Source organism: Procambarus clarkii, chromosome 34 (assembly GCF_040958095.1).
Source record: "Procambarus clarkii isolate CNS0578487 chromosome 34, FALCON_Pclarkii_2.0, whole genome shotgun sequence".
Lineage (NCBI taxonomy): Eukaryota > Metazoa > Arthropoda > Malacostraca > Decapoda > Cambaridae > Procambarus > Procambarus clarkii.
The window spans coordinates 30,869,815-30,889,514 of NC_091183.1; the positions used below are offsets into that span (position 1 = coordinate 30,869,815).

The window sequence follows — 19,700 nt, forward strand, 5'->3', positions numbered from 1 at the left end:
TAAAATAATTTTATTGGGGGTGTTGTGGTTTCTGTTCTAGGTTCTGAATTATACCACCGGTCCAAGTGTCTTCTTATAGCAGCGTTTATTTCCGCGTTGCTATATCCGTTGTTCACCAATACCTGAGTTACTCTTTCAAACTCTCTACTCACGTTGCTCCATTCAGAGCAGTGGGTAAGCGCTCGACGAATATAAGCATTGAGAACACTGGCTTTGTATCTTTGGGGGCACTCACTTCTACCGTTCAGGCATAATCCTATGTTGGTGGGCTTGGTATATACGTTGGTGCTTAAAGAGGTTCCTGTTTTTGTTATTAGTACATCCAAGAATGGCAGACTGTTATTTTCACTATTTTCATGTGTAAATCGGAGTACTGACTCTCTCTCTAGGTGTCTTTTTAGGTCAATTAGTTCATCTGAGTCTTTTACTATTACGAATATGTCATCTACATAACGGCAGTATACAGTTGGTTTTTGTCTGCTACTGAAGACCCTATCTTCGATGGTTCCCATATAAAAATTAGCAAATAAAACTCCTAAGGGGGAGCCCATTGCTACTCCGTCTATTTGTAAATACATGTCTCCTTGTGGACTGATGAAAGGGGCTTCCTTTGTACATGCTTCGAGAAGACTCTTCAAGTGTGGCTCAGGTATGTCTAATTTGGGGGTGCTCTCGTCTCTGTATACTCTGTCCAGTATCATTCCTATGGTTGTGTCGACTGGGACGTTGGTAAAAAGGGATTCAACGTCCAGGGAAGCGATGATTCCATCGGGCTGGGTAGATTTGATCAATTCTAGGATATCTGCTGATGATTGTAGACTAAACTTACTTGGAGTGTATGGAGTTAGGAGTTCATTGAGTTTCTTTGCCAGGTGATAAGTTGGGGTTGGTATTTGGCTGATTATAGGGCGTAGTGGGTTACCTGGTTTATGCGTCTTAACATTGCCGTAGGCATATCCTAAGCCATAGTCGCCTTGAAGTTTATTGAAATGCACACTACCTTTCTTTGCGTTGATTGCTGTAATTGTTTTGTTTACTTTCCGCTTAAGGTCTTCTACGGGGTTCCTCGTGATTCGTTGAAATTTGGAGTCGTCACTTAGGATGTCGCTAATTTTGTTCATGTATTCATGGGTAGGAATCAATACATATGCTGCTGTTTTGTCCTATTTCAATTAAGCCCTGATGCTAAGAAAATAGTTAGAGGGATAGAAGCCATAAACCAGAAAATATATATATATATATATATATATATATATATATATATATATATATATATATATATATATATATATATATATATATATATGTCGTACCTAATAGCCAGAACGCACTTCTCAGCCTACTATTCAAGGCCCGATTTGCCTAATAAGCCAAGTTTTCATGAATTAATGTTTTTTCGTCTACCTAACCTACCTAACCTAACCTAACCTAGCTTTTTTTGGCTACCTAACCTAACCTTACCTATAAATATAGGTTAGGTTAGGTTAGGTAGGGTTGGTTAGGTTCGGTCATATATCTACGTTAATTTTAACTCCAATAAAAAAAATTGACCTCATACATAATGAAATGGGTATCTTTATCATTTCATAAGAAAAAAATTAGAGAAAATATATTAATTCAGGAAAACTTGGCTTATTAGGCAAATCGGGCCTTGCATATTAGGCTGAGAAGTGGGTTCTGGCTACTATGTACAACATACATATATATATATATATATATATATATATATATATATATATATATATATATATATATATATATATATATATATATATATGTCGTACCTAGTAGCCAGAACTCACTTTTCAGCCTACAATGCAAGGCCCGATTTGCCTAATAAGCCAAGTTTTCATGAATTAATATATTTTCTCTAATTTTTTTCTTGTGAAATGATAAAGCAACCCATTTCATTATGTAAGATGTCAATTTTTTTTTATTGGAGTTCGAATTAACGTAGATATATGACCGAACCTAACCAACCCTACCTAACCTAACCTAACCTATCTTTATAGGTTAGGTTAGGTTAGGTAGCCGAAAAAGTTAGGTTAGGTTAGGTTAGGTAGGTTAGGTAGTCGAAAAGCAATTAATTCATGAAAACTTGGCTTATTAGGCAAATCGGGCCTTGCATAGTAGGCTGAGAAGTGAGTTCTGGCTACTAGGTACGACATATATATATATATATATATTTTATTAAATATGACCGAAAAAGTAAGATTAATAATTCTAACACGAATTTTCTCAATCTTTCGTACATTATGCTTCACTGTTGGAGGTAAATCAAAAATCACTTCTCCAAAATTCATTTTTATTTCTAGTCTGACGCGACACGGGCGCGTTTCGTAAAACTTATTACATTTTCAAAGACTTCACAAATACACAACTGATTAGAACTTGCATTTCCCTGATTTTATATCTACTTTTGAGTGAGGTGGGAAGGGTGATGTGGCATTACATTTGAGTGAGGTGGGAAGGATGATGTGGCATTAGAGGATATTAATAGGGTATTAAAAGTATCAACACAAGACAGAACACGAAACAATGGATATTGAATAGAAGTGTTTGTAGAAAGCCTATTGGTCCATATTTCTTGATGCTTCTATATTGGAGCGGAGTCTTGAGGTGGGTAGAATATAGTTGTGCAATAATTGGCTGTTGATTGCTGGTGTTGACTTCTTGATGTGTAGTGCCTCGCAAACGTCAAGCCGCCTGCTATCGCTGTATCTATCGATGATTTCTGTGTTGTTTACTAGGATTTCTCTGGCGATGGTTTGGTTATGGGAAGAGATTATATGTTCCTTAATGGAGCCCTGTTGTTTATGCATCGTTAAACGCCTAGAAAGAGATGTTGTTGTCTTGCCTATATACTGGGTTTTTTGGAGCTTACAGTCCCCAAGTGGGCATTTGAAGGCATAGACGACGTTAGTCTCTTTTAAAGCGTTCTGTTTCGTGTCTGGAGAGTTTCTCATGAGTAGGCTGGCCGTTTTTCTGGTTTTTCCGGCCAGCCTACTCATGAGAAACTCTCCAGACACGAAACAGAACGCTTTAAAAGAGACTAACGTCGTCTATGCCTTCAAATGCCCACTTGGGGACTGTAAGCTCCAAAAAACCCAGTATATAGGCAAGACAACAACATCTCTTTCTAGGCGTTTAACGATGCATAAACAACAGGGCTCCATTAAGGAACATATAATCTCTTCCCATAACCAAACCATCGCCAGAGAAATCCTAGTAAACAACACAGAAATCATCGATAGATACAGCGATAGCAGGCGGCTTGACGTTTGCGAGGCACTACACATCAAGAAGTCAACACCAGCAATCAACAGCCAATTATTGCACAACTATATTCTACCCACCTCAAGACTCCGCTCCAATATAGAAGCATCAAGAAATATGGACCAATAGGCTTTCTACAAACACTTCTATTCAATATCCATTGTTTCGTGTTCTGTCTTGTGTTGATACTTTTAATACCCTATTAATATCCTCTAATGCCACATCATCCTTCCCACCTCACTCAAATGTAATGCCACATCACCCTTCCCACCTCACTCAAAAGTAGATATAAAATCAGGGAAATGCAAGTTCTAATCAGTTGTGTATTTGTGAAGTCTTTGAAAATGTAATAAGTTTTACGAAACGCGCCCGTGTCGCGTCAGACTAGAAATAAAAATGAATTTTGGAGAAGTGATTTTTGATTTACCTCCAACAGTGAAGCATAATGTACGAAAGATTGAGAAAATTCGTGTTAGAATTATTAATCTTACTTTTTCGGTCATATTTAATAAAATATGTCTTCAGGAAAGACTGCTACCAAAATATACTAATATATATATATATATATATATATATATATATATATATATATATATATATATATATATATATATATATATATATATATATATATATATATATATATATATATATATATATATATATATATATATATACATATGCAATTGACGATCACAAAACACTGATCATTTTATGCAGAAAATCCACAGAGAAATATGAAAGGAGGTGAACGTTTCGGCTTTGTTAAAGCCTTTGTCAACACCAGACTGACGAACTGGTGGTCAGTCTGGTGTTGACAAAGGCTTTAACAAAGCCGAAACGTTCACCTCCTTTCATATTTCTCTGTGGATTTTCCGCATATATACATATATATATATATGTCGTACCTAGTAGCCAGAACTCACTTCTCAGCCTACTATGCAAGGCCCGATTTGCCTAATAAGCCAAGTTTTCATGAATTAATTGTTTTTCGACTACCTAACCTACATAACCTAACCTAACCTAACTTTTTCGGCTACCTAACCTAACCTAACCTATAAAGATAGGTTAGGTAGGGTTGGTTAGGTTCGGTCATATATCTACGTTAATTTTAACTCCAATAGAAAAAAATCACCTCATACATAATGAAATGGGTAGCTTTATCATTTCATAAGAAAAAAATTTGAGAAAATATATTAATTCAGGAAAACTTGGCTTATTAGGCAAATCGGGCCTTGAATAGTTGGCTTAGAAGTGCGTTCTGGCTACTAGGTACGACATATATATATATATATATATATATATATATATATATATATATATATATATATATATATGTCGTACCTAGTAGCCAGAACTCACTTCTCAGCCTACTATTCAAGGCCCGATTTGCCTAATAAGCCAAGTTTTCCTGAATTAATATATTTACTATAATTTTTTTCTTATGAAATGATAAAGCAACCCTTTTCTCTATGTATGAGGTCAATTTTTTTTTATTTGAGTTAAAATTAACGTAGATATATGACCGAACCTAACCAACCCTACCTAACCTAACCTAACCTATATTTATAGGTAAGGTTAGGTTAGGTAGCCAAAAAAAGCTAGGTTAGGTTAGGTTAGGTAGGTTAGGTAGACGAAAAAACATTAATTCATGAAAACTTGGCTTATTAGGCAAATCGGGCCTTGAATAGTAGGCTGAGAAGTGCGTTCTGGCTATTAGGTACGACATATATATATATATATATATATATATATATATATATATATATATATATATATATATATATATATATATATATATATATATATGTCGTACCTAGTAGCCAGAACGCACTTATCAGCCTACAATGCAAGGCCCGATTTGCCTAATAAGCCAAGTTTTCATGAATTAATATGTTTTCTCTAGTTTTTTTCTTGCGAAATGATAAAGCTACCCATTTCATTATGTATGAGGTCAATTTTTTTTTAATGGAGTTAAAATTAACGTAGATATATGACCGAACCTAACCAACCCTACCTAACCTAACCTAACCTATCTTCATAGGTTAGGTTCGGTTAGGTAGCAGAAAAAGTTAGGTTAGGTTAGGTTAGGTAGGTTAGGTAGTCGAAAAAACATTAATTCATGAAAACTTGGCTTATTAGGCAAATCGGGCCTTGAATAGTAGGCTGATAAGTACGTTCTGGCTATTAGGTACGACATATATATATATATATATATATATATATATATATATATATATATATATATATATATATATATATATATATATATATGTCGTAACTAGTAGCCAGAACGCACTTCTCAGCCTACTATGCAAGGCCCAATTTGCCTAATAAGCCAAGTTTTCATGAATTAATTGTTTTTCGACTACCTAACCTACCTAACCTAACCTAACCTAACCTAACTTTTTCGGCTACCTAACCTAACCTAACCTATAAAGATAGGTTAGGTTAGGTTAGGTAGGGTTGGTTAGGTTCGGTCATATATCTACGTTAATTTTAACTCAAATAAAAAAAATTGACCTCATGCATATTGAAATGGGTAGCTTTATCATTTCATAAGAAAAAAATTAGAGAAAATATATTAATTCAGGAAAACTTGGCTTATTAGGCAAATCGGGCCTTGCATAGTAGGCCGAGAAGTGCATTCTGGCTACTAGGTATGACATATATATATATATATATATATATATATATATATATATATATATATATATATATATATATATATATATATGTCGTACCTAATAGCCAGAACGCACTTCTCAGCCTACTATTCAAGGCCCGATTTGCCTAATAAGCCAAGTTTTCATGAATTAATGTTTTTTCGTCTACCTAACCTACCTAACCTAACCTAACCTAGCTTTTTTTGGCTACCTAACCTAACCTTACCTATAAATATTGGTTAGGTTAGGTTAGGTAGGGTTGGTTAGGTTCGGTCATATATCTACGTTAATTTTAACTCCAATAAAAAAAAATTGACCTCATACATAGAGAAAAGGGTTGCTTTATCATTTCATAAGAAAAAAATTATAGTAAATATATTAATTCAGGAAAACTTGGCTTATTAGGCAAATCGGGCCTTGAATAGTAGGCTGAGAAGTGAGTTCTGGCTACTAGGTACGACATATATATATATATATATATATATATATATATATATATATATATATATATATATATATATATATTGTGACGATAATCTCTTTCAAGAGAGATTGAGCCTGCTCTTCCCTACATAAGTACGTCAATATACAAGATAATATAGAAGATACGTCCACCAAGTATCACCAAACGTTTTGCCCAGAGAGCAAATCATACCCAGCACACCGTGACACCTGCTACCACCGCCGTAACCAGCTAACTGCTCATCCTCTGCCTGCCTGTCGCTGATTGGCTGGTGTCCCATCACACCTGCCCTCCGCCGCCACCACAAGTCAACGTCTGGGCTGCAGTGCGGCAGTATCGTCAGAATATCTCAGTGCTCCAAGCAGTTGACATCTCTCGCTGGTAGACTAAGCCTTGGCTTTCGTGTACTAAGGGAGGTGGCAGCTCGAAGCCAGTATTCCAGCATCACTAATATTTTATTTTGCTATCACTGTAACTTACTTGTCTTAACGTAACTTTTCCTTTGCCAGTGATTATTCATATTATTTTGTTTGTTGACTTATCTTGCATATTTTTATGTGATTAACTTTATTCATGTCTTGTTTTTCTAGAGTAATTAAAATTTCATTGTTTATATACTTGTGTTTTGTGTCTTCCCATTACCTTACCACAGACGAAAGGACCAACTTTTCTCTCTTTTTTTGATTATGTGACGAGGCCCTGCCCCTAGCTTTTGAAACAGCAGAACACGAATGCTTTACCGTCACAATATATATATATATATATATATATATATATATATATATTGGTAGCAGTCTTTCTTGTAAACATATGTTATTAAATATGACCGGAAAAGTAAGATTAATTATTCCAACACTAATTTTCTCAATATTTCTTATGTTTCTTTTTACAGTCGATAGTAATTGAAAAATCAATTCTCCAAAATTCATTTTTTTTTTTAGTCAGACGCGACACTTGAACGCTTTTCGTAATAACTTATTACATTTTCAAAGACTTTAGTTTACACACACACAACTATAACCTGCAAACACTAAACAGAGTTCTACTATGCTTTCATTTAAACAGCTTTTATCTTATATATGCGCATTTGGGTGAGGTGATATGTTCCAACAATATTGGATGAGGTGAACAAAACTTTCTACACAAACCAGAGCAAACTATCAACACAAGACAGAACACGGTGCAATGGGTATAAATTGGATACATTAAAGGGAAGAATGGAAGTAACTGCAAAGGGCCTATTGGCCCATATTTCTTGATTCTTCTATATTGGTTCGGAGTCTTGAAGTGGGTAGAATATAGTTGTGCATTAGTTGGCTGTTGATTGCTGGTATTGACTTCTTGATGTTTAGTGCCTCGCAGATGTCAAGCCGCCTGCTATCGCTGTATCTATCGATGATTTCTGAGTTGTTTGTTAAGACTTCTCTGGTGATGGTCTGGTTGTGGGAAGAGATTATATGTTCCTTAATGGAGCCCTGTTGCTTATGCACTGTTAATCGCCTGGAAAGAGATGTTGTTGTTTTGCCTATATACTGAGTTCTTTAAAGCTTACATTCCTTAAGTGGGCATTTGAAAGCATAGACGACGTTGGTCTCTTTTAAAGCGTTCTGGCTTTGTGTCTGAGTACGACAGCGTGCTGAAATCAACACTAGAAAAAACTCTCAACCTTTCCCTCAGCGACTCACAGTGGAAACAGGCCTCCCTTCCTGTCAGACTCGGGGGACATGGGGTGCGCACTACAATACAAATTGCTGTACCAGCGTTCCCTTCCTCTTCAGTGGCGTCTGAAAACTTGGTGAAGGAAATCTTACCTGAGCACCTAGTTCAACAGGCAGGGGTACATGATCCCAGCTTCACAGACTGCACAACTAAATGGGTCTCTCTCGCAGGACCAGCACCCCAACCATCGCCTTCTGAACCCCATAAGCAATCCAGCTGGGATCCCCCCATTGCCGACCAAGAAGCTGCGGCTTTGTTAGAAGCTGCAACAACACCACATGACACTGCCCGACTTAGAGCTGTAGCAGCTTTCCATGCAGCTGACTTCCTATTAGCAACCCCAATGCCAGCAACTGTCGGAAAATCCGACACCATTTAATAATATTACATGCAATTGCAGATAATATTGTTGCTGCCATTGTATACACAAGTTAACCCATAGAAAATGTAGCTTGTAGTGGAATTTTCCATCAAGAGAAAACGGGATATCATTGCCACATACTATTATCAATTCACCACCTATTGTGTTGGGAAATATTCTTAAATACATTAGTCTTTGGACTTTTACCATCATAAAACATCTTATTTGAATTAACTTAATTATCAATATCAAAATAAAGTAAATGTGACCCTTCTATCAGTTACTGACATCTCTACAAAGTGAGGGAGGCGTCAGTGAGGAAGGAGTGGTCAGTCATTGTTGTTCGGACCAGAGGCGCAGGGAGGAAATTCGGCTCCTATCATTTCTCTTGGACGAGGTGTGAAGGAGATCAGAGTAGTGGTCTTCTATCATCCTTACGCTGTCAACATAATCAAGGGAAGTGCTCTACCGAAACCCGTTTATCTAATCATTTTTGGCCATTAATGTTAGGTAGATATTGGGCGAACCGGTTAAAATGCGAACTTGCCTCATACTGAAGGTAATTAAGCTTTGGTCCTTATCATATATAATATACAGTGTTTTCTCTGATATATCTGTCATATATTAGGATTCTGGCTTTACAGCTAGCGCCCTTTGACCGGAACAAGAAGAGGAAGCAAGCTTGGTATATCAGTTACTGGGTGATGGAAGCTGCCTCACATGAGGATAATTTGGTGTCTACAACCTAGTTATACCTGGTGGACTAAGCCTGTTGTACAATAATATAAGGAACCTCCTCAATGTATACTAATATATGTAGTTTAATACTGTAGTTTGATTGGCTGCATATATATAAATTCAATATAAACCCCCCCCCCCCTAATGTGTAAGGATTGATTTGTGAGATTATTGCAGAAATACAGTACACTTAGCATCATACCAATTGCTATCGAAATATATAAATTAACGTAAATATAAATTTTATATAAATTAAATAAATATAAATCTCACAGGTCGGTTCCCACGTTATTTGGTCCTTTGAACCAAAATTATATGGTCATCATTAAGCCGGATGATGACTATTTGGTCATCTTTGTACCTTATGAACCAGTTAACCAGTGGATTCATCAAATATACTAGTGAAGTGTGATTTATACAAAGCCAGTCAAAGACCGGCGGCGTAGCCTCCCTCGAGCGAGTTCACGAACCCCTCAGCTCAGTCCAGCCTCATCAGCGGTTTCATGGTCAACAACCGATTTGGTGGGTTCTTATTCTGTGAAATGACAACGCTTATATGGAAGCTAGCCAAATTAGTGGCTGTGTCCTCGCGAGATTGTTCACGGATTTCGTGGTTTTAATTTCGCGAGAGATTATCCACGAATTTTGTGGAGTTAATTTCGCGAGGTCACTAATAATATTTAATACTTCTTGATAATATTAGAAGTTTCATAGAGGCAATTAAGAGGCTATTATCAATAATTGTGTATATTATTTCTCCAAAATAGAGAATTATTTAAAATATATTGCACTAGTGTTCTCAATATAATATTTACCAATTGCCAACCCAAAACAGGGTAGGATATACATTGACTAGTGTTTATAGATAACCTAGTCCCATATTACCATTGACTAGTTGAACTACTTATTGTTCATCCTAGTCCCATTATTACCATAGAATAGTTGTACTATATTGAACAACCTAGCACCATTAATGAATGGTGCAGACCCTATTTTGGGTGTAATTGTTACCATCTCGAGTTGAGTTGTGTATATAATAATTTACTTATGATCATTGCACCTCTGAGTGATTAATTAGTGTCTATACCATCCTAGGGTGATAATCGGGGAGCTAGCCTAAAGGTACTTCCAGTGACACTGGTTTATCACTCAAATCATTAGTGTGTATGATTATATATATATAATGTGTATTAATTTTAAGTGCTAACCTCTAGAAGAGGTAGGATTATCGCCTAGTGAGTGCAGAATTTTACCCTACGCTACCATCAGTACATGCTCACAATTTATGAGCTAGTACTATCCAATTAACAAGTCACCATGACTAATCCACAGAAAGCAAAGCATGCTTTAGTAGCGAGTAAACGTCAACTGACAAGTTGGGCGACCAATATGAACAGTTGTTATATGAGCCTGTAATTAATTATTTATCGTCGGTTGAAAATACCACTATTACAGATTCAAACCCAATTGCATATATTAAAAGCAAATAGGAAATCTTACCAAAATAAGGTCCCCGACGACGACGACATAGTAGTTGAAGATGTGGAACCATTCCTGTCTGACCTAGCACAATATGAAGAAGAAACTCGAGTCAGGTTGGAACATTTACACAGGATAATTGAATCAGAACAAATAGCCAGTACATCAAATAAAGAAGATAATCTTATGGATGATCTGGATCTTTTTGAGAATAAATGTCAAGCCAGATTAGATCCTTTAATCAACAAGGATAAAGTCTCACCAACTACAGCATCACCCAATATTATACCACCAGAAATTAAGCAGTTCTCAGACAATTTATCCACAGTCTCTGTGGATTCTGAAAACCCAATACCTGAGGCTACTAAGTTAACATGCCTCCAAACTGAAATTAGAGGTGAAGCTGAACCAGTAGTAGAAAATGTAAATGAAGATAGCGACAGCACTAATTTCCCAGTCCAGCATCCTAGACTGTGATGGCAGTCTAGTCCAGTCATCCTAGACTCAGCTGGCAATGAGAAAACTGTCATACATCTAGTACTACAATTGCTGGATTTACCTCAACCTGATCAGACTGCTGACTCATTACAATCCTTCAGCATGGAGTTTGAGTCACTACTAAGAACATTCAGTCTTAAGGTTGATATAACTACTAGTGAATGGATGACCAAAGTAGTCCTTCAACGAAAATTGTCCAGCGATATACTAGATGAATTATACGCACAAGAACATAACACCATCCTGACAGTACAGGACATCACCAAAGGTTTGCATTCCATCATAAACAAACGACGAGCAAATGAGGAAGTTAAAGCCTCATGCAAGCCTTCAGAAATAGAAAATAAGAGTCAATTAAAGGGTAAAACAACTACCCCAAATAAACATCAGTCAATTACACTCACATCAAGTTGCAGAAAATCTGGCAATGCAGCAGAATCCTCCAAGCCTACTGTTACTAGTGCACCCAAACTGGTAACTTCCAAACGTGTAGTAGGCTGGGGGACATGTATGTTCTGCAAAAAGAAACATTCAACATACCGTTGTTGAATGTTTCTTTTTTTCATACTACCAAAACCCGTTTATCTAATCATTTTTTCTTCTTTCATACTACCAAAACCCGTTTATCTAATCATTTTGTCCATTAATGTTAGGTAGATATTGGGCGAACTGGTTAGAATGCGAATTCGCCTTATACTAAAGGTAATTAAACCTTGGTCCTTATCATATATAATATATAGTGTTTTCTCTGATATAGCTGTCATATATTAGGATTCTGGCTTTACAGCTAGCGCCCTTTGACAGGAACAAGAAGAGGAAGCAAGCTTGGTATATCAGTTACTGGGTGATGGAAGCTGCCTCACACGAGAATAATTTCGTGTCTACAACCTAGTTATACCTGGTGGACTAAGCCTGTTGTACAATAAGATAAGGAACCTCCTCAATGTATACTAATATATGTAGTTTAATACTGTAGTTTGATTGACTGCATATATATAAATTCAGTATAAACCCCCCTAATGTGTAAGGATTGATTTGTGAGATTGTTGCAGAAATACAGTCCACTTAGCATCATACCAATTGCTATCGAAATATATAAATTAACGTAAAATAAATTCAATATAAATTCATATAAATTAAATAAATATAAATCTCACAGGTCGGTTACCACAGTAACCGGCACCCGTATCACACCGCAGGCCCTCCGAATTGCCGTGGCTCTCCGCCTTGCTGCCCCAATCCACACCAAATACTGGTGTATTTGAGGCGAGGCAGAGGGCGACTGGTACGGACGGCATGGCCTTCTCTGCCAAAGTACAAGAGGATGGCATGCAAGAAACAGAGAGGTTAACGATATTATTAAGAGAAGCCTTACCACAGCCTGTTGTCCAGCAGAGAGAGAGCCCCGTTACCTAATGTCCCGCAACTCTTATGAGCCTGTCAGTCGCCAAGACGGAATCACGGTGAACCCCTGGAAAAATGGTAGACAGTTTATATGGGACTACACTTGCGTTTCAACTTTAGCCAACACCTATGTTGACTTCAGTGCTACACAAGCAAGAGGTGCTGCCAATCACCGGGAAGCAGCCAAGTCACGTAAATACAGAGACCTTGAGCACCACTACAATTTTGTCCCCATTGCCTCAGAGACTCTTGGTGCCTGGGGTAAAAGTGCTGCTAGCTTTTTGAAGGAGTTGGGGTTCAAGCTAATTGAAACAACTAGATACCCTAGAGCTGCCAGTTTTCTCTTCCAGCGCCTTAGTGTGGCAATCCAGAGAGGAAATGCTCACTGCATCCATCGTTCCAGCCCGCCATCTGAGGAGCTATACAACTTGTGACAAGTAGCCTTGTACACTGCATGTAACCAATGTTGTAACTTTTTTTATGTAATGCCATTTTCAAATAAAGTTAGATATATATATACACACACTAAAATAACAGGGGTGGTAGGAGAAGAAAATATCAAAGTGTTCTGTGAGGATCCACAAGGTCTTCTCTGAGTACTCTTTATTTTCTTCTCCAAGGCTATGAGTCCCTACACTTGCACCAGAGATGGTACCCCTTCTAGGTTATATAAATATATATATATATATATATATATATATATATATATATATATATATATATATATATATATATATATATATATATAAATATATGTCGTACCTAGTAGCCAGAACGCACTTCTCAGCCTACTATGCATGGCTCGATTTGCCTAATAAGCTAAGTTTTCCAGAATTAATATATTTTCTCAATTTTTTTTCTTATGAAATGATAAAGCTACCCATTTCATTATGTATGAGGTCAATTTTTTTTATTGGAGTTAAAATTAACGTAGATATATGACCGAACCTAACCAACCCTACCTAACCTAACCTAACCTATCTTTATAGGTTAGGTTAGGTTAGGTAGCCGAAAAGGTTAGGTTAGGTTAGGTTAGGTAGCCGAAAAGGTTAGGTTAGGTTAGGTTAGGTAGGTTAGGCAGTCGAAAAACAATTAATTCATGAAAACTAGGCTTATTAGGCAAATTGGGCCTTGCATAGTAGGCTAAGAAGTGCGTTCTGGCTACTAGGTACGACATATATATATATATATATATATATATATATATATATATATATATATATATATATATATATATATATATGTATTGTCGGGGTTTCGTCCAGTAAGTAAATAAGAGGAGTGTTGTTAATGCTTATGTCGACCGTGCTCTCAGTCACAGCTCTGGATGGAAGCAATTCGATGAAGAACTCTGTAGGGTAAGGCAGGTCCTAGTCAACAATGGCTTCTCTAATGGTTTCGTTGAAGACATCATAAGTAGGAAGGTGAAACTCCATGCAACCTCTGAAGACACAACTAACACAACACCTATACCCCCTATTAGACTATTTTACATGAACTTCTTTTCCACAGCTCATAAAACGGAGGAAATGGTCCTGAAAGATATTGTTAATAGAAACGTTATCCCTACAGACAAAAATTAAAAGATACAATTGATAATTTACTATAAAACCAAGACATCATAAGTAGGAAGGTGAAACTCCATGCAACCTCTGAAGACACAACTAACACAACACCTGTACCCCCTATTAGACTATTTTACATGAACTTCTTTTCCACAGCTCATAAAACGGAGGAAATGGTCCTGAAAGATATTGTTAATAGAAACGTTATCCCTACAGACAAAAATTAAAAAATACAATTGATAATTTACTATAAAACCAAGAAAACTACCAACCTACTCATGAGAAACTCTCCAGACACAGAGCAGAACGCTTTGAAAGAGACCAATGTCGTCTATGCCTTCAAATGCCCTCTTGGGGATTGTAAGCCTCAAAGAACTCAGTATATAGGAAAGACAACAACATCTATTTCCAGGCGATTAACGATGGATAAGCAACAGGGCTCCATTAAGGAACATATAATCTCTTCCCACAACCAGACCATCACCAGAGAAGTCTTAACAAAAAACAAGGAAATCATCGACAGATACAGCGATAGCAGGCGGCTTGATATCTGCGAGGCACTACACATTAAGAAGTCAACACCAGCAATCAACAGCCAATTAATGCACAACTATATTCTACCCACTTCAAGACTCCACATCAATATAGAAGCATCAAGAAATACAGGCCAATAGGCCCTTCGCATTTACTTCCATTCTTCCCCTTTAACTTTACCCAATATTACCCAATATTTCGTGTTCTATCTTGTGTTGAAAGTTTGTTTTCTCCTCACCCAAAACTGTTGTAACATATCACCTCACCCAAATGCAGGTATATAAAATTAAAAGCCGTTTGAATTATAGCATAGTAAGAAATCTGTTTTAGTGTTTGCCGGTTATAGTTGTGTGTGTGTAAACTAAAGTCTTTGAAAATGTAATAAGTTATTACGAAACGCGTTCAAGTGTCGCGTCAGACTAGAAATAAAAATTTATTTTGGAGAACTGATTTTTCAATTACCGTCGACAGCGAAAAGAACCATAAGAAATATTGAGAAAATTCGTGTTAGAATTATTAATCTTACTTTTTCGGTCATATTTAATACATATATATATATTATATATATATATATATATATATATATATATATATATATATATATATATATATATATATATATATATGTCGTACCTAGTAGCCAGAACGCACTTCTCAGCCTACTATGCAAGGCCCGATTTGCCTAATAAGCCAAGTTTTCCTGAATTAATATATTTTCTCAAATTTTTTTCTTATGAAATGATAGAGCTACCCATTTCATTATGTATGAGGTAATTTTTTTTTATTGGAGTTAAAATTAACGTAGATATATGACCGAACCTAACCAACCCTACCTAACCTAACCTAACCTATCTTTATAGGTTAGGTTGGGTTAGGTAGCCGAAAAAGTTTAGTTAGGTTAGGTTAGGTAGGTTAGGTAGTCGAAAAACAACTAATTCAGGAAAACTTGGCTTATTAGGCAAATTTGGCCTTGCATAGTAGGCCAAAAAGTGCGTTCTGGCTACTAGGTACGACATATATATATATATATATATATATATATATATATATATATATATATATATATATATATATATATATATATATATATATATATATATATATATATATATGTCGTACCTAGTAGCCAGAACTCACTTTTTGGCCTACAATGCAAGGCCCGATTTGCCTAATAAGCCAAGTTTTCCTGAATTAATATATTTTCTCCAATTTTTTTCTTATGAAATGATAAAGCTACCCATTTCATTATGTATGAGGTCAATTTTTTTTTATTGGGGTTAAAATTAACGTAGATATATGACCGAACCTAACCAACCCTACCTAACCTAACCTAACCTATCTTTATAGGTTAGGTTTGGTTAGGTAGCCGAAAAAGTTAGGTTAGGTTAGGTTAGGTAGGTTAGGTAGTCGAAAAACAATTAATTCATGAAAACTTGGCTTATTAGGCAAATCGGGCCTTGCATAGTAGGCCAAAAAGTGAGTTCTGGCTACTAGGTACGACATATATATATATATATATATATATATATATATATATATATATATATATATATATATATATATATATATATATATATATATATATATATATATATATATATATATATATATATATATATATGTCGTACCTAATAGCCAGAACTCACTTTTCAGCCTACTATGCAAGGCCCGATTTGCCTAATAAGCCAAGTTTTACTGAATTAATATATTTTCTCTAATTTTTTTCTTATGAAATGATAAAGCTACCCATTTCATTATGTATGAGGTAAAAAAATTTTTATTGGAGTTAAAATTAACGTAGATATATGACCGAACCTAACCAACCCTACCTAACCTAACCTAACCTATCTTTATAGGTTAGGTTAGGTTAGGTAGCCGAAAACGTTAGGTTAGGTTAGGTTAGGTAGGTTAGGTAGTCGAAAAAACATTAATTCATTAAAACTAGGCTTATTAGGCAAATCGGGCCTTGCATAGTAGGCTGAGAAGTGAGTTCTGGCTACTAGGTACGACATATATATATATATATATATATATATATATATATATATATATATATATATATATATATATATATATATATATATATATATATATATATATATATATATATATATATATATATATATATATATTAGTATATTTTGGTAGCTTTTTTTTCAGCTTTTTTTTCTTTTCAAAATATTAGTATATTTTGGTAGCGTAATGTATCTTTCGTACATTACGCTTCACTGTTGGAGGTAAATCAAAAATCACTTCTCCAAAATTCATTTTTATTTTAAATAAAAATGAATTTTGGAGAAGTGATTTTTGATTTACCTCCAACAGTGAAGCGTAATGTACGAAAGATTGAGAAAATTCGTGTTAGAATTATTAATCTTACTTTTTCGGTCATATTTAATAATATATATATATATATATATATATATATATATATATATATATATATATATATATATATATATATATATATATATATATATATATATATATATATATATATATATATATATATATATATAGTGAGGGTACCACCTCTGGTGCCAATGTGGGGACCCATAGCCTCGGAGAAGAAAATAAAAAGTATTCAGAGGAGACCTTGTGGTTTCTCACTGAACACTAATATTATCTTCTCCTACCACCCCCATTCTTTTGTATGTACACATATATATTTACTTTATTTGAACTTTGTTACATAAAAGGAGTTACATATATGTTACAAAGATGGTTATCATAGGTTGTCGAGTTCCTCCAGCTCCTCAGATGGCGGGCAGGAACCCTGGATGCAGTGCGCATTTCCCCTCTGTATCGCCACACTGAGGCGCTGGAAAAGAAAGCTTGCAGCTCTTGGGTCCCTTGTTGTTTCAATTAGCCTAGAACCCAGTTCCTTCAAAAAACTGGTAGCACTTTTACCCCAGGCGCCGAGTGTCTCAGAAGCAATGGGGACAAAATTGTAGTGGTGATCCAGTTCTCTAAACTTACGGGATTTGGCTGCTTCCCTGTGGGTGGCAGCGCCACCTGGTTGTGCAACACTGAGGTTAATGTAGGTGTTAGCCAGGGTTGATACGCACGTGTAGTCCCATACCAACTGCTTGCCATTCTTCCAGGGGGTTCACTGTGATACCATCCGGGCGACCAATAAGAGCATCAGAGTTACGGGGCGTTAGGTAACGGGGCTCTCTTTCAGCTGGGCATCCAGCTGTGGTGAGGCTCCTCTTGATGATGTCGTTAACTTCACTGTGCCTCGAGTGCCATCCCCCTGTGCTTTGGGAGAGTAGGCCATGGTGGCCATACCTGTCAGCCACCACCTCGCCGCAAATACACCTATATCTGGTGTGGATTGGGGCAGCAAGGCGGAGGGCCACAGCAATTCGGAGGGCGTGTGGTGTGAGACGCGAGCCAGTTGCCGACATTGGGGTTGCTAACAGGAAATCCCCTGCATTATATATATATAATGTATATTCCCTATATATATATATATTCCCTATATATATATATATATATATATATATATATATATATATATATATATATATATATATATTGTGACGGGAAAGTGTATATGGTAATGCAGTTCTCACTTTGGCTGATGTTAATGCCTAATCACATTTAGAGAAAAAAAAACTGTTGACTGCTTGGCTTGTTTCCTGTGATAAGTGAGAGGGAGGAACACGTAAAACAAATCGTAAAAAAAATGAAACTTTAATTTACTTTAAACACAAATAAAAAGAAAGACAAGTCCCATGGCAATGTACAATGCACTCAAAAAACGGAGATAAATGCAAGAACACAATATAAAATAAAATAGTGAATACATAAGACAAAATAATAAATGGTGCTGAGAATATTGGCCATGGCTGAGACCTCCATTAGTATACAGAGCCAGAGAGCTTAGTATGCCAGAGAGAGATGTCAACTCATAGAGCACTAGGATATTCTGAAGTCCACAGCTCGTGTGTGTGGCTATTTATATGGGGGTGTAGATAGCGTTGGCGTCTAGTACAGTCGTCGATCCACCAATCGGGAAGAGTGCTGGCTTGGAGTGGTAGTTTGGTTGTTGACGACAGTGGCGAGCAGGCCGGAGGGAGTGTGGAGTGGAGCGAGTATAGGTTACGTTTTATCCCCTGGTCAAAACGTTTTGTGCTACTGGTATACGTATTCTTGAAGTTAGCATCTTCTTCATCTTCTTGTTGTATATATATGAGTAAATTTATGTAGGGAAGAGCAGGCTCAATCTCTCTTGAAAGAGATTACCGTCACAATATATATATATATATATATATATATATATATATATATATATATATATATATATATATATATATATATATATATATTTGCTAAGAGATTTTTGTTAATAATATTTGATTGAATCAATTCTAATTTTTTTACATTTGATTGTACATATGTACTCGTTGCTTGTTATTTTTAGGAATGTCTATATTATATTCGTGATTTGGGAATTTGGTTTTATATGATAGGACGCAATTAACTGTCATGAGAAGTAAATGGAGAATTAATCATGTCTTTGCAGGAAGTGGATCTTGCTGTTGGCCCCTTCATTATAAGTGCAGACCGAGCTGATGTGGTTGACTTCACAGAGACAGTATTTATCGACTACTGGAGGATTTTGGGAGCTCGAGGTCGGCCGCAGGTGGACCCATGGGGCTTCTTGTTCCCTCTGGAGCCACTGGTGTGGGCAGCTATCCTGGTGGCGCTGCTTGTATTGCCGCTGGCTGTGTTTCTTATGTCTTTCTACCTTTCTGGCAACACGAGTGCTCAAGGGAACTGGTTGCTGGTTAACTTCGACTTTATACGCATGTTGTTACAACAAGGTTAGTATGGTTTATGACCACCCACTAACTACAATCATTCCGGACCTAAAACCCATGGATTTTTATTATTTCTTATCGGAGAGTTACACAAGTGAAGGAAAATAAACAGTTAATATAGAGAAAATGAAAATCTATATAAATAAAAATTGAAATGTTCGTTTGTTC

At 36.0% G+C, this 19,700-nt stretch overlaps 1 protein-coding gene across 1 annotated transcript in view; it reads left to right on the forward strand.

Moving 5' to 3' along the window:
• Positions 1-19,700, forward strand: part of LOC123762004 (probable glutamate receptor) — a 437,835-nt gene that overhangs the window by 120,442 nt on the left and 297,693 nt on the right. The window contains exon 8 of the mRNA XM_069335681.1: positions 19,235-19,535. Coding sequence (XP_069191782.1) covers positions 19,235-19,535 — 301 coding nt within the window. The remainder of the gene's footprint in view (positions 1-19,234; positions 19,536-19,700) is intronic.